Source organism: Vipera ursinii (assembly GCF_947247035.1).
Source record: "Vipera ursinii genome assembly, chromosome: 4".
Lineage (NCBI taxonomy): Eukaryota > Metazoa > Chordata > Lepidosauria > Squamata > Viperidae > Vipera > Vipera ursinii.
In genome coordinates, this window is record NC_139514.1 from 48,734,594 (window position 1) to 48,751,077 (window position 16,484).

At 36.9% G+C, this 16,484-nt stretch overlaps 1 protein-coding gene across 2 annotated transcripts in view; it reads right to left on the minus strand.

Annotated features, from left to right (window-relative positions):
- APP (amyloid beta precursor protein) overlaps positions 1-16,484 on the minus strand; it is a 120,231-nt gene that overhangs the window by 55,928 nt on the left and 47,819 nt on the right. For both annotated transcript variants that reach the window (XM_083361821.1, XM_083361820.1), the window contains exons 3-4: positions 12,291-12,420; positions 1,216-1,328 (exon numbers count right to left, since the gene is read on the minus strand). In XM_083361821.1, coding sequence (XP_083217947.1) covers positions 1,216-1,328; positions 12,291-12,420 — 243 coding nt within the window. The remainder of the gene's footprint in view (positions 1-1,215; positions 1,329-12,290; positions 12,421-16,484) is intronic.

The window sequence follows — 16,484 nt, forward strand, 5'->3', positions numbered from 1 at the left end:
AAAGAAAGCCTGCGTAAGCATATGTACATGTATGTTTTACATAATATATACATTTTAGAACTCACTTCTAGTAGCTTCAATGAATTAAAATTTTTCTCCTGCATGTTCACAGAAGACCTGGAAAGTAGCTAGACCTACGCACGACAGTCAGAACTACTGCTAATAGTATCTTTGGGGCATAAGCTTAAAGAACAAGGAAATCTCTTATCTTGTGAATGTTAATGCAAACTGAAGCAATCATGAGCTTTATAAACTTCATTAGATAAAATTAGATATCTAATATAAATTGGGCATAATCAAGTAAGATATAAAATATTTTGCATTTTTATTTTCTGAACAATACATTTAGCTTTACCCATATAATTGTGCACTGTTGTTTACAGGTGTCATGGTCAGCTGCAAGACAGAGGATTCTAACACCAAGGAGCCCACACTGGCTCTACCTGAATGACCTCAGCCTGAGTAAGCTTTGAGAACTCAATCGCCTGAGGCTCAGTCACCACCAGAAGCAACTGCACCTACAGTAAAGAGAATAAGGAACTCTGCCCACTCTCAGAGTGCAACAGAACAGAGCAAACCATTCAGTGCATCTCCTTGTACACCAGGGGCAATCCCAGTCTTGATTACATTTACTGACTTTGTCTCTATTCAAGAGCCACTCCTAGCCTAGCATTCCTAGTTGGAGACTAGGGTGATGTCAGTGATATGCAAACTGTCACCGTAAACCTAGACCAGCTGAAAGATCCTTAGAGCTTTGGGTCAGATCTGAGTATACTTCTTGCTGCTTTGGTTTTTGGCCATGAAAGCTTCTTTCAGGAAAGCTTCCGGCAAATTTAGGGATATTATAAACCATACATGTGTTTGCACACAAGTCCGGCCTGTTGCCGTTTATAATTGTTCATTTAAACGAAAGCCTTGTACTCCAGGCAAACAAGCATTTAAACAACATTAGGCTACATTATTTTTTTGAAAAAAATCTGTGCTTTACATATTCACAGAATAAGAAAATACACATTTATGAATGAAACTGAAAACAAAAAGAAGTGCTGTTGGAATGAAGCTAATAATGTTTCTGCTTTAATGAAATGGCAATAATTTGTTCTAAACGCAGAACTGAAAACGTTGCTGAAATTTTTCCTGGCTCAATGTTCTACTTATTTTTAAACATAACAAAACAAATATTCAGTTTAAAGAGGGCTAAGAACTTCAACATACCTCCTTAGCAACTGTGTGCCAATGCAGGTGAGTCTCACACATATCCATCCTTTCCTGATGAAGGAATTTACACTTATCTGGCACTAGAAGGGCATCACTCACAAATTCTCCAACTGAAAGAAAAAACATTAGCACACTCCCATTTTATTATAAGCTTGAATAATGGATGTATAAGCAACCACATTTGGAAATCCCTAGGGAATAATGTTATTTTTAATGAATTAAACAGCTACCTCATATATGAATACCTGATATTGAAAACTAGACTTTATTAACCCACATTGGTTATGCTACTTCAGCAATAGCATCAGACAAAATCTGTTCATTTACAAACTTTTGAAGTCAAACTATTGGAAATACAAGGTGATATCTAAACGAAATTTTCTAAAATACATTCAGTCCACTTATTTCTTCCTGTAGCTGTATACAGACTAAGATAAATTATCAGGGATTTTGAAAATCTAGTACGGAACTCAAGATCCTGTGAAGGACCCATTTTCTCAAACCTCTTTTATTACATGAAAGAGATCTTGGAAGGGGAGAAATATAAATGACTAGGTTTGTAATGCTGGTAATAAAAGAGGTTTTGTTCAAAAGTCTGAGTTATCTGAAGAACTGAGTATTGGATTGATTAAAATGCTATTGGCTAAACCACACCCAGTTTGATCATGAAGTCTTTTAAAAAGATTCCTCTGAGGAACTGAAGATGAAAAATTTAAAGAATGTCAGATCAAGATTTGCGGGTTGTAAAACAAAAGAAAAGAAAGGAATATTCTGTATTGAACTGCTCAAAGATCAGAATATTTGTTCAAAAAGTTCATAACATTGCCTATAAATTAAAGTTTATAACAGGAAAACTGAACTTGAACGTTTAATACAATGAATAAAATATGACTTCAAGGATATGGTGGTAGGATGATTTCCATAATTAGAATATAGCAACTAAATGATAGAATTTGTTTAACAGAAAGGGAATAGGTATTGCAAGTCACATTTGCACAGAAATCCATATTGCATAGAAAAACTGCAGGTTTTTCAATGAAGAATGAAACTGATGACTGAATCCCAACATTTGTTGAGAAACACAGTCACGCATTGTCCTGCTGGAAAATTTCTAGTCTGTGCTATCAACAACTTTATTATTTAGAAAGTGGGAGAAGGCACAAGAGAATTAGTCCTTCCTGCCTGGATGGTAACCAAAAACAAAAAATGATGAAGTGCCACTAGCAAGAGCAGAGAGGAATAGTGGCTATGTAATAGAATTTTAATTATTTATTTTAAGGAAAACTAATAGTAGTGTATCTTGGACTTCAAAAGCCTCAACTTTCACAATAGCAGGGAAGTGAATGGGAAGAAATTCTTTAAAAAAAGATACTGAAAGCACAATTGCAACCAACTCTGAAAAAAGAAAAATGTTCCATGTGGCTACTATACAAAGTATTTAGCAAAAATCTGAAAAAAGGAAACATAGGTTATCATGGAAGTATGAAGTCAATTAAGTATACAAATACAGAGATGATGTTTAAAAAGCTAAAGCATGTGCAGCCTTTGACAGCTGTCAGTGTCAGCGGCGGGGTGCGTGTGCGTGTTGTGATCAGCGGCCTTATGACAGCTGTCAGTGCGGCCACGTGGAGCGGCCTTTGACAGCTGTCATTCTGCGTGGAATATAGTACAAGAATGAAATGAAATCGGCATCTGGCACACTAAAACATTTTTTTTAAAAAAAGGAAGCCAATGGAGGCAGTGGCAGCTAAGAGAAGGCAGAGAAGCCACCGAGATGATTGGGATGGGTACCATGGTGGGAAACGTTGTGATAGAAGCAGTTCAAGGAAAGCAGGGAAGGTGCTGGAGGATGGGCAGGCAGAGGACAATGCCCCCTTGGATCATGAAGGGAGGATGGGGAGGGGATATTGAAAAGACTGTGAGAAGACAGGTTGCTAAGTAAGAGGAGACAGAACTGTATTCACTAGCCTTCCTTACAGAAGCCCCATCAAATCACTCTGAGACCTAGACAGTTCTGTTTTGGCCAGAGCCTAGAACCAACGAAGTTCCAGGTTTTGTATCTGCCAAATCACTGTTATTCAGAATGTTTCAGCAGAACTTCCAATGTGTGGCCTGTTTGAGGCAGTAGACAATTCTTCATTCCATGTCATTTCAAGGTACAAGATATGGAATGGAAGTTACAATAAATTTACAGTTGACTATGCAGTCAACTAGTAAAGTGGAACTAAATAGCCATCTTTTGTCGATGATTTATTTTTGGAGTCCTGAATTCAGCAGTGGAATAAAACACTTGATAACTGAGGTGGCCACTTTCAACTCTGTGATTCTATAAAAAAATATACCTTTGATTATGCAGCAAAACCTCTTTTGAACTTATTCCCCATACTTTCCCCAAATACATCCTGGAGTCCCCAAACCACTGTGCATAGTGAAACAAATTTGTGGATAGTAGGTAAAGGAAACGAAGCAGGAAAGGGCATATAGGAAAGTCCTAGTGAGCAAACTGAAGTTTCTCCATATAACACTGAATGAAGTACCCAGTATTTTCTGGACGGTTAAATTTTCCAGTAAATATGACAGTTGCAATGAAGAACATTTAACTGAAGCCATAGCAAAACAAATTTGAATAACGTGAGCATAGAGAAGGCAAAGAAATAAGAAATCAAGTAAATCCTCATGACATGCCAGATGAAACCTTCATAACCTGTTTTCTTCCTCATGCCAATACAGGCAGGCATCTTCATCATAATCGTAATAGTAAAGTTGGAAGGGACCTTGGAGGTCATCTAGTCCAACCCCCTGCTCAGGCAGGAAACCCTATATCATTTCAGACAAATGGCTGTCCAGTCTCTTCTTAAAAACTTCCAGTGTTGGAGCATTCACAGCTTCTGGAGGCAGATTGTTCCACTGGTTAATTGTTCTAACTGTCAGGAAGTTTCTCCTAAGTTCTAGGTTACTTCTCTCCTTGATTAGTTTCCATCCATTGCTTTTTGTCCTGCCTTCAGGCGATTTGGAGAATAGCTAGACTCCCTCTTCTTTGTGGCAGCCCCTGAGATACTGGAACATTGCTATCATGTCACCCCTCACCCTTCTCTTCGTTAAACTACACATACCCCATTCCAGCAGCCATTCCTTTTATGTTTTAGCCTCCAGTCCCCCAATCATCTTTGTTGCTATTCTCTGTACTCTTTCCAGTCTCAACGTCTTTTTTACATCATGGTGACCAAAACTGGATGCAGTATTCCAAGTGTGGCCTTACCAAGGCATTGTAAAGTGGTATTAATACTTTATGTGATCTTGATTCTATCCCTCTGTTAATGCAGCCTAGCACTGTGTTGGCTTTTTTGGCAGCTGAAGTGATTGTCCACTAGGACTCTTGAGATCTCTCTCACAGTTACTACTATTGAGCAAGGTACCACCTATACTATACCTATACATTTGGCTTTTCTTGCCTAACTGTAGAACCTTACTTTTTTCACCATTGAATTTCATTTTGTTAGATAGCGCCCAGAGTTCAAGTCTGTCCAGATCCCCCTGTATCTTAAGCCTGTCTTCTGGAGTGTTGGCTATTCCTGCCAGCTTGGTGTCATCTGCAAATTTGATGAGTTCCCCATCTATCCCCTCGTCCAAATTGTTGATGAAGATGTTGAAGAGCACTGGGCCAGAACAGAGCTCTGGGGCACAATTTCCTCCATGTAGATGCGGTTCCATTGAGGAACACATGCTGAGTACGGCTGGTCAGCCAGCTATGAATCCATCTGGTGGTGATGCTGTCTAACCCACATTTTTCTATCTTATCAAGTAGTAGGTTGTGATCTACTTTATCAAATGCCTTACTGAAGTCCCAGTAAATTATATCCACAGCATTTCTCTGATTCACTAATTTTGTTACTTGGTCAAAGAATGCAATAAGATTTGTCTGGCATGATCTGTTTTTGACAAACCCATGTTAGCTTTTAGTAATGACTTTGTTTGCCTCTAGCTGCTCGCTGATTCATTGTTTGATTATCTTTTCCAAGATCTTTCCAGGTATTGAGGTCAGGCTGATAGGTCTGTAGTTTCCTGGATCCATTTTTCCCCTTTTTTTGAAGATGGGAACTACATCAGCTGTTTTCCAGTCCTCTGGTGGTTCCCCAGTGCTCCAGGATCTTTGAAAAATATAGTTCAGTGGTTCTGAGATCACATCCTTGAGAACCTTGGGGTGTAATCCATCTGGTCCGGGTGATTTGAACTCTTCAAGGCTGGACAGGTGCTCATTTACCATTTTCTTGCCTATCTTAACTTGTGTTTCTATTCTCTTTTTTATGGCACTATTTTTGATAGGTTGGTCTGTTTTTTTCCCTTTGTGTAAAAAACGCGTTAAAGAGTTCTGCTTTCTCCCTGTTGCTTGTCACCTTCTTGCCACTTTCACACACAAATGGATCAATCATTTCCTTCACTTTTTTCTTGTTTTTTACATGTTGAAAGAAGCTTTTTTTTTTGTTATTTTTGACTTTGGTCGCAAGCCTAGTTCATTTTGAGCCTTAGCTTTCCTCACTTCGTCTTTGCAGGCTCGGGCTATTTGCTGATATTCTATCTTATTTATGTGCCCCTCTTTCCACTTTCTATACTTGTCCTTTTTAATCTTTCAATTCAAATCTTATATAAGATTTGAGAAATAATTTTCAAACAAATAAAAAAATACTGGGTTGGATCCAAATTTTTGTTTCAGGAACACAAGGTCTTCAATTAATTTAAGGAGACAGCACTTCATGGAGCAGATCTTTCCACTAGTAGGCTTTCTTCTGTCAAGGGAATGAATGTTTTTTTGGGGGGGAAACAGATCTCTAAAGGAGACTACAAACCCTTTCCTTTGTGATATACATAGTGCAGTACTTCAAACAGGAAAAGCTTAAGGTTCCCAGCTCTGTATTGTGTAAAAAGATGGCCCAAAGAGATACATTTTCTCAATTAGAATAAAATAGCAATGCTAATGTATTACATGGGAATATCTGTTTCACTTATGGTTGCTCGATAAGCAAATGAGTTATTGCCTCCAGCTGTTAACATACTTTGGCACTCACAATTCATCTTAATTAAGAAATGATGACTAATGAAAAATGTATGTAAAATAATACAAAGAAATAAAATAATTCTGTATTACACACAGGCAGCAGTAACATGATGAATTCAAGTTCATACTTCTAAAGTTGTTGATACAATTGTAAAAATTGTGAAAATCGGTAATAGGCTTTCTTATTTCAATTCTGTGACCTTCCACTTAAATCAAACTTGTCTGAAACTTAATTGTAAAATAAGCCCAGCATTATACAACTATAGCACTGCCCTCTTTAGAGGAAGAGGAAGAACTTCCTGAGCTGGAAGTGCACAAGAAGCAAAATAGGAGAACTGAAACTGGAAAGATGGGAAGCAAAGAGCTACATCCTAAAAAAAAAGCAGCAAAAGTCAAGACTTCCAAAGGATGGACAATAGGCACTAAGGATTCAAACCAGAGGCTGATACAAAAGAAATAAACCAGAGGCTGATATAAAGAAATATGCATAGACACCCATATGGATTCCTATATTCTGTAACTGCTTACAGTATCTTCCGTATAAATATGACTTCAGTAAAGCTTTTATCTAAATATGCTAAACCCAAAGGTAAAATGAAACCTAAACATTTTGTATTTAAAAAGTGAAATGGTGACTACGAAATAAATCCATTATTAAGTTACTCAAGAGAACAGAAGGGGAAAAAAGCAACTATAGGGGAAAAAAACTAGTATAAACTAAGCTGGTTACAGGATATGAGGAAATAAAGTATTTAAAAAACAGTGACTCAAGCCTCGCTTATTTGAAATCTGATACAGAACATGGAGTTTTTCTGATTCCCAAGCTGTGTTATATCTTTGGATAGTCTAGACCACACATGTCAAACACAAGGCCTGCGAGTCAAATCTGGCCCACCATATGGTTAGATTTGGCCCCCAGTCACCCTGGAAACAGTGAAGGACCGGCCCATGGTGCCTCAGCCCAGGCCAACCGGGCACTGATCTACAACACAGTCAGCCTTAGATCCGCAGCACTGCTCTGGAACCAGCAAGGGACCACTCCCGCTCCGCCCTCTGGGAGCACGCACAGGAAGCGGCGAACACGGGGGGGGGCATCCATGGGGACTGCATTCTGACCGTTTCCCTTCCTTTTTCTTAATAAGAGTTTTATTGATTTTTTACAATAACAACCTTAGTACCTGGTGTTACAGCATGTTGTCTTGGTTCATGATTTTTTTTACAATCAATAATAGTTAATTAACAGTCAATAATAATTATTTTTTATATTTCCATAATTAGTATATCAATTGATAATATATTTCCTTGATCCTCTCTTCTCCCAATAGTATTCTTATCTTATCAAAAAATACCATATTACTTATATCTCTTATCCCACTTATTCTAAAGCCCCTTTATAGCCAAAGTTTTTTATTTAGCCATATTCGAACAAGTGTTTGCTCATATAATATTTCATCTGGTAGGGTGAGTCAAGTCTCTTAAGCCCGTCTCTAATCTTCTTCCTTTGCCAAATTATTTTCCAAATTATTTTCAACTTGTCAAACAGTTCTTGTAGTTTTGTAGTTGTTGTTAGCCGTAGAGGATACATAATACGTAAGATGTATGCTTTTTGTCTCACAAACAGTGATTCTCCTAGCAGTGTTCAATTTGTTAAGTCTTCTTTCTCCTCAGGTTTATTTTGAAGTTCTAATGCATAAGTATCTTTTCCATATTTATTGTTGTATCCAAATCTTGCAAGATTTTTCTTTTTTTATTAAGCTATAATTCCCTTCATTTGTGACTTCACCAATTATTTTTTTCTAGTTGACATTCTATTATCTGATTTGTTTGTTCATTCTTTACCATCATTCTTTGAATGTTTTTTGATTGTAAATTTAAATGAGAAGTGTATTCATTTATATTATCAAAGTTATGTTTAATCTCCTCGTGGTTTATAGCTATTGTGATTTGTATCTGTTGTAACATTGCATAAATTTATTCTTGGAAAGTATTTGTCTTATCTTGAAATGTTGCTTCTAGAGGTCTTTGATCTTTCTTGATGAATCCTTCAAGAGTAGATATTAAGTGTGGCTTTCTGTCATTTTTTGATGAATATGTCATATCCATGTTGTCTCCCCCTTTCGAGTAATCTGTCACCAGTGCCACAGTCTCTGTAATTAGCCTTGTCAAGCTGGCCAGAACTCAAAATCCAAACAGTCCCATTTTGTATAGTTCTTGTCTTTAAATACATTTTTTATAATCCACTGTAATTTTCAATTGTCATGGTTTCAGTAAAGTCAATGTTTTATAACAATTCTTTCTTTCAGGAGTCAATTGACAACCAGTCAGAATTGCAATTCAGTACATTTAGCCACCTTAAATCCTTCCTGTAACTTTCCCTCTCAAAAAGTAGTCATAGATCATAAATTTAGATCACAAAGTATTTTGTTTTTCTTCAAACACTTTCCAATCTTATAGCTGGCCCAATATACAATCTCTTCTTTGTTCCCTGGCAACTATCTTCTTAAAGGTTATTAGAGTTCATGGGAACAGATTTTTCTGTTTCTGGGCATTGTCTTTAATGTGCTATATTCTAATTGTTCACTAGATGTCAGCAAATATTTCTTTTCCAGCTCTTTCAGACAAGAAGTTCTTATTGTTTTTCTCTTTTTTAATTTCCTCAACATCCTTTAGAATATAATCTTAGCAGTTTGTTTTAGTTTCTAAGTTTGATCAGGTTGTAGTATTTTAAATTTAATTTCAATATGTTTCTTTCCTCCTTAAAGATTAATTCACCGCTTCCGTCTATGGGGGAATGGGAATGTAGTCCTCTTCCCTCACTTTCAGAGATTTTTTGCTTTGGGGATCTTTCCTAGGGACTTAGTTGCAAAATAAGAGAGAGAAGCTAAAATACTTTCACCAATTCCAAGCACGCTGTTCACCGTTGTTCTGGTTAGTGCTCTTGGACTTCAGCTGCAGGTACCTTGGGCTAGATGCTGATCTCACGCTAGCCTTTCTCCTGTCAGGTTCGGAGGTCTTCCCCTGGATCAAATGAAGCAATTGCCATCGCTTCATGATCAATGGGGCACTCCTCCTTCACGGTCACCTCTTCAGGGCAATTTCGGATCCATCTAGGGTCCCCCTGGCAGGACGAAACTAGCCATGGGGAGTGGAGGTCCGCTCTCATGCGGCCATGCGCTACAGGTGCAAAACGAAGTTGCCTGAGTGTTTCCCTTCCACCCAGGACAACCCTTGCTGGCTCCAGGCAGTGCCATGGATCTAAAGCTGACTCCATTCCACACCAAGTAGTACATCAGCACTAGCGCCTCCATTCATGTGTGCATGGGGGGGGAAATCTGACCTCTTGCAGCCCCACGCTGTGATATCGGGGAGGAAAAGAACGGGAGAGATAAGAGAAGCTGTGATGGGAGCTTCTTACAGCCTTCCATGGGGCTCGGAGTGGGAGCTGAGGGGGGCAGGGCACAATGCGATCAGTGGCACATTGAGAAAAAGAAACAAGTACTCCAAAAAACCAGCTTAGTTTCCAGCCTGCCATCGCAGAAGGTATCTGTTGAGGGCATGAGGCTGCAAGAGGTGAGACACACAAACACACACACAACAGGAGGGAGGGAGGTAAAGAGGAAAGAAGGCGAGGTAACTTGGTTGGAGATGCTCCATTTCAAAGGAGAAAGCAATTTTATGTTCTGTTTTGTCACAGACAGAACTTTGTTGGCAATTGAAGTTAATATTCTTGAACTGTGAGCTCTTAGGAAAGTATCCCTTCCTTGTATGTTGCAAGCAGGGGAAAAGAGGACAAAGCAGAGTGGGGAAAGTATTTTCCTTTGATATATTTCCAGTCTGGATTAGACCAAGGCAGGGTCCCTACAGGAGAGCCTTTTAAGGGTTATGTATTAATAGGAAAGCAACTAACCTACCTCTGCTCATAAAAGCTAAAGCTTTTGCACATTTAAAAAAGGAGTTTTGATCAACTATCATAGCCACCATTTTGATAGCTTTGCTCTACTGTTGTCTGTGGACGCCCCCACTACATGCAAGCATGGGATAAACTGAGCCTGGTTTGTTCCCAGTCTTTTAAGTGGCCACAGACTACTAGCAAAAATGGCATTTGAATTAGTGGTTGCAGAATGAATCTGCACTGAGTACAAATTTGAGTGACTGGGATAATATATATTGAGTATTTTGATATGCAAAGATTATGAGAATAAAATTGCAAAATAAATATGAGTTGTTTGACAGTGTTTTGGGTGGCATATTATTTAGTAAATATTTATTTAGGTTAGGGGTTAGGTTGAGAGGAAAGAAACTTAGAAGGGTCATAATTGATACAGTTGATGAAACCCTTGTTTTGTTTTGTTTTTTTACTGCCTGGAACAAGATGAAACAAATCCTGTCACTTTAAGTCAGTTAAGTGAAAAAGGAAATTTCTAAAATAGCACCAATTGTTATACTGACTGTAACAGTAAGCTCTATTTTGCACATCAAGTTAATTGAGTATAATAGAGTTGACAATTTAAGTGACCAGTGAAGCTTTACTAAAAGCTTTGGAAATCTCACACAAAAAAGCTATTCTTTTTCCTTAATATATAAATAAAAATAATATATAATACTATTTTGAATCAGTAAGAAAATGGGTTGAATTAATTCATTATTAGCTCAAAGTTTTCTGTTTATTTACCGTATTTTTCGGACCATAAGACGCACTTTTTTCCCCAAAAGTGGGGGGAAAACGAGGGTGCGTCTTATGGTCCGAAGGTGATCCGTATGGCCAGCCCCAACCTCCGCAAGTGGAAAGCAAGGGAGATTACCAGGAGCACGAATCGGCATGTGCTGAGAAACGCCGATCTCACACTCCTGCACTCTCCCTCGCTCGGTTTCAGCTTCCCTTGCTACAAGAGAAAGCAGGCTGAAACGGAGTGAGGGAGATTGCCAGGAATGCGAATCGGCTGATCTTGCACTGCTGCAATCTGCCTCGTTTCAGCCTGCTTTCTCTTGTAGCAAGGGAAGCTGAAACCGAGCGAGGGAGTTTGCAGGAGCGCGAGATCGGCCGATTCACATTTCTGGCAATCTCCCTCACTCCGTTTCAGCTTGCTTTCTGCAAGAGAAAGCCGGGCTGCAGGGCCGCCTCCGTGGGTACTGCTCTAATGCAGAGAGGGAAGGACAAAGAGGGAGGGAGGGAAGGAAGGAAGGAAGGAAGGAAGGAAGGAAGGAAGGAAGGAAGGAAGGAAGGAAGGAAAGAAGGAAGGAAGGAAGGAAGGAAGGAAGGAAGGAAGGAAGGAAGGAAGGAACAATGGGAGAGGGAGGGAGAGAAAGAGAGAGAGAAAGAAAGGGAGAGAGAGAGAAGGAGAAAGAATTTTTTTCTTGTTTTCCTGCTCTAAAAACTGGGTGCGTCTTATGGTCCGGTGCATCTTATGGTCCGAAAAATACGGTATATATAAAGTATAGCAAGTGATTTTTTTTCCTATTTAGGCTTTAAAAAAACATTGCTTAATTTCCTTAAAATGTCATAATACAGGTAGTCCTTGACTTGCAACAGTTCATTTAGTGACCCAAGTTATAACTGCACTGAAAAAAGTGACTTATGACTATTGCAGCATCCTAATGGCCACTTAATCAAAATTCAGGTACTTTGCAACTGGCTGATATTTATGACGGTTGCAGCATCCAGGGTCACGTGATCATCTTTTGCAACTTCTGACAAGCAAAGTCAATGGGGAAGCCTGGTTCACTTAACATCTGCGTTACTAATTTTACTTAACAAATGTGGCAAGAAAAGTCGTAAAATGGAGCAAAACTCACTTAATAAATTTCTCACTTAGCAACATAAATTTTGGGCTGAATTGTGGTCATCCTATTAAGTGTACATACTTAATAGGAAAAGAATACATATTAGGATACAGACATTTTTAGAATAAAATTAATTTTAAGTGTAACTATACATATTTATGTAGATAATATAAACATACATAAATTATGTATAGTTACATTCACAGACTATCTTGCCAAAATTTATAATTATACTTACCCAAGCACCTATAGGGAACAACAATATAAGGGTGACTCCTACATTGCTTCCTTCCCTGCTTGCACCAGTTCTCAATTGTTACTGGTTGATTAGCTTCAACAACATTTGTGATTTGCAGTTCAGGATAAACCTATTATTGAAAACATAAAATAGTGAAATAGAGATATCAAATACTACTGTGGATGCATATGACATTCATGAAATTTTGATTGTACAGGCCAATTTTTATATATATAAACATTAGAAATCAGGCTTGTAGTTAATGAAATTATCATTAGCTGTTTTTCTGCCATTGATCATGTATTAAAAATGACTAGAGGAGGGAATAATCATAAAATATACATTCAGAAATTGCAAATGGCATCCTACTGTATAATGAAAACAGAATATCTGATTCTAATCTACTGTTCTCAAATTTCATTGTGCTTGAAGATCTAGCATCCCAATTCTTGACACAAATGAATTATAAAAGAGCTTGAAAATATGCATAAATTATTCTACGTTTTTTTAACCTAACTCCAATAACTGTTATTAAGTTGAAAAGTCCTGAACTGCTTTGTTTCCAGATAGATGAAAACACTCTTTCTTAAATATAGAAAGAAAGAGCTTGAAAATGTACATAAATTATTTCACATTTTTTAATCATAACTCCAATAGCTGGTATTAAGTTGAAAAGTCCTATACTGCTTTGTTTCAGGATGAAAACACTATATTCATCTATATTTTCTTAAATATAGAAAGAGTGTTTTCATCTATCCTGGAACAAAGCAGTTCAGGACTTTTCAATTTAATACCAACCATTGGAGTTATGGTGAAAAAAAACTCGTAGAATAATTTATGCACCCTAAAGCAACTGTTAAAATCTACTCTAAAATCAGAGAGTTGCATTTGATTTTAGTCAGATTAAAATGATCCACAGTGACAGTGTGATCCTTAATAGTTGTGGCATATTTTAAATAAATAAACTCTTTCCCCCTCCCCCAACATTTATTAGCTTTGCATTTTTCCACAAGAGACCAGACAGCACCTGGAATATTGCCAATCTGAATACAAATCCCTGCAGAATGCTTATCCCAGTGCTTCCAGCATTTACTTTTCATATTACCATGAATCAGAAACCTTGCATGATGCAAGGTAAGTGAAACACATGATCTCATGGTGGCAGTTTTCTTTGAATGCTATTCAATTAATAATTAAATCAATAAAGAGAGGCTGTCAGAGTACTGAAATATATACTGTACAATGAAACAAACAGGAAACGATTTCACCACACATCTGCTGTGGAAATAAAACTTTATACACTAGCTTCATTCAAATTAGATGGAATGAAGGCAGGAGTACAACAAACAAAATTATTGGGTCTCATCAACCACCTTACTATTGACCTATTTATCTATTTATTTATTTTTATTTATTTTATTTTATTAAATTTATATTTAATATTTATAGAACCTATTATTTATTTACAAGTAATTGGCTAGGAATGTAGGCAGTGTAATAAAAAATAATGAAGCATCATTACAACAGCATACAGTATAATTATATAGCACATTCAATGTTGCTTTAATGAACTTGTTCATCTTGATTATTTGGAATAGGTGTTAACTACAAACAACTACTCTTTCTCCTTATAATGCAAGATATTTTAAAAAATAATTATATTGAAATATATCCTGTACTGACTTAAATATTTTAGCAAGTGTTGCTTAAGTTACCCGACACATCAGTTCATGTTGTTTTGCTGGAGATTCAGTCACCCATGTATTCACCATAGAAATTCAAATAAATGGAGTGAGTTTCCTCATTAATTGTTGAAATCTTGCTAAGTCACAGTATGATTTATAAGGATTTTGATTACAGAGCCATAAAGGCTTATAAATAGTGACTGACTGATTATGTGCCATAAGTCAGTGTTGATTCTTAATTATCCCCAGCCTGGTTCTTCAAGTCTTCCAAAAGTGAACCCACTGCCATTGTAATTAAACCCATCCACTTTGCTGTTGGTCATTCTCTTCATCTCCTTCCTTTCAAATTTTCCCAAATTTGTAAACTTTTCAAAAAAGCTACAATTTTGTTTCCTTGCTAAGCTTTGGCATTCTCAGAGTCTTGTCTAACACCAAAGGTCAAAAGCATCAATTCTCTTTCTATTCTACTTCTTCAAAGTCCAAGTTATCAATGCAAAAACACTACATGACATTTCTGTGGCCTTTGCTGCCTACCACATGCTAGTCTGCAAGGTATTTCTTGACTGCTGGTTCTCTTGCAGTTGATAAGTTAATCCTAAAAGGCAGAAGCTATCAGCCATTTCAGCATTTTCACTGTCAGTGCTATGGCTGCTTGAGGCACCTGTTCATTAATTCAACCTTATTAATATTAGTTTCCTTTTTTCACTGTGCTCCTTGACTCTCATTACTAGAGCATCCGGATCATTTGTATTTACAGTTATCAGAACAATGTCATCAGCATAATGCACGTCATTGATGTTTCTGCCTCCAATTTTAAAATTGTGTTCATTTTTTTGCAATCCAGCTCCTCAATATATATTCAGCATATAAGCTGAATAAATAAGAAGAGAATACATAACTTTGTATCGTTCCTTGTAGAGGTGTGCTGAGAAAAGGGAAATGTTCTGGTATTCCTATTTTCTTAAAGATATTATATAACTTGACATGGTCAACATAACTAAAGGGCTTTGTATAAACAATTACGAACATACGGTAATTACTTTTGTTATTCTTTGGCTTTCTCAATTTTACAGCATGAATCAGCAATAATATATTTTGCTACATCTTTTATAAAACCAGCTTGAACATCAGGCATATCTTTATCCATACAAAACTCTAATCTGCACTGAAGTGTCATTTTGCTGGCATGTGCATTTATGAATATTATACAACAGCTTGCACACATTGTAATGTTAGGGTCTCACAAAGCTTTGTATTTCATACAAGACTGATGAAAATCAATGAAGTGGCTGATTTGATGAAGTACAGAAGCTCAGATGCAAATCTCTAAGTGGAGTGCTATGTCAAAAAAGTATTTCATCAAAGCATAACTAACACAACATATTCCTATGAAGCACTGAAAGTGCTTGCAAAGTCGATTATGTGAACTCAGTCAATTATGGCTTGTTAAATAAGCTATAAACTGTGTCTTAGCAAGGTGCCTGGGGATGTTTGGTGGCTTCAGGATGTTCCATCCATCTTTTAAACTCTGTTTTTAATTTCTTTTTTATTTTGTCTTTTCACCTTTGTCTCTTTTTATATAGATTGTATAGTTTTTAGTTGTAAACCACCTACAGTCAGTCACTGCAATAGTGAGATGATTGGTATATAAATTTTATTAATTAATAAAATGTAAGAGCTAGGTCAATTTTCCAGCAACTTATTTATGTTATACATAAATAATTTTATGCTAATTTAGTCTATGAGCCTTATAAGCGGAAAGATCAATACAAATATTAAAAATTAAAATTAAAAATAATTTTATTTTAATATAATTTTGAATATAATTTTCAAATTTACATATCCCGTAATCACTCAAAGTGGTTTACAATAATATAATGCAGTTTTCTCATTATATTTGTCTTATTTTTAATGTTTCACCTTATATCTGATTCATACTTACATTTAGCAAAGATGCTTACGCACAACCATTTTGATTTCTTTTAAGTGCAACAGATCCTGCAAATACTAATTTTTTCTTAGCATTTGCACATCTTAGCCACCTTTAATCAACATTTTTCAAAATACAAAATACAAAAATTATTCTAGCAGATCTAATCTTTAATGCATAATTTGATCTCATTCAATTTTCTTCTTCATATCCATCAAGTTTGTTCTTTGATACATAAATTCTGTGATAGATAGTGGGAGCCCCCAATCTCCTGTCGTGGACTGGCACCGGTTCACGACATGCCAGAAACTGGTCCACACAAACAAGCAAAGCCCACATGAAACCACGCCTCCTCCCTGGTCCACGGAAAAACCTCTCTCCATAAAACCGGTCCTTGGTGCCTAAAAGGTTGGGGGCCGCTGATACATACAACTAATTGCATTATATAAACAAATATATTTGTTTTATACTAGTCATATACTAGTCTTCCTACTTTCCCCAACCAACCTTCAACCATATTAGTATAATATCAATGATTCAAACCTATCTCTTTTCTCATGCACTTCTTGTAAACCAGTC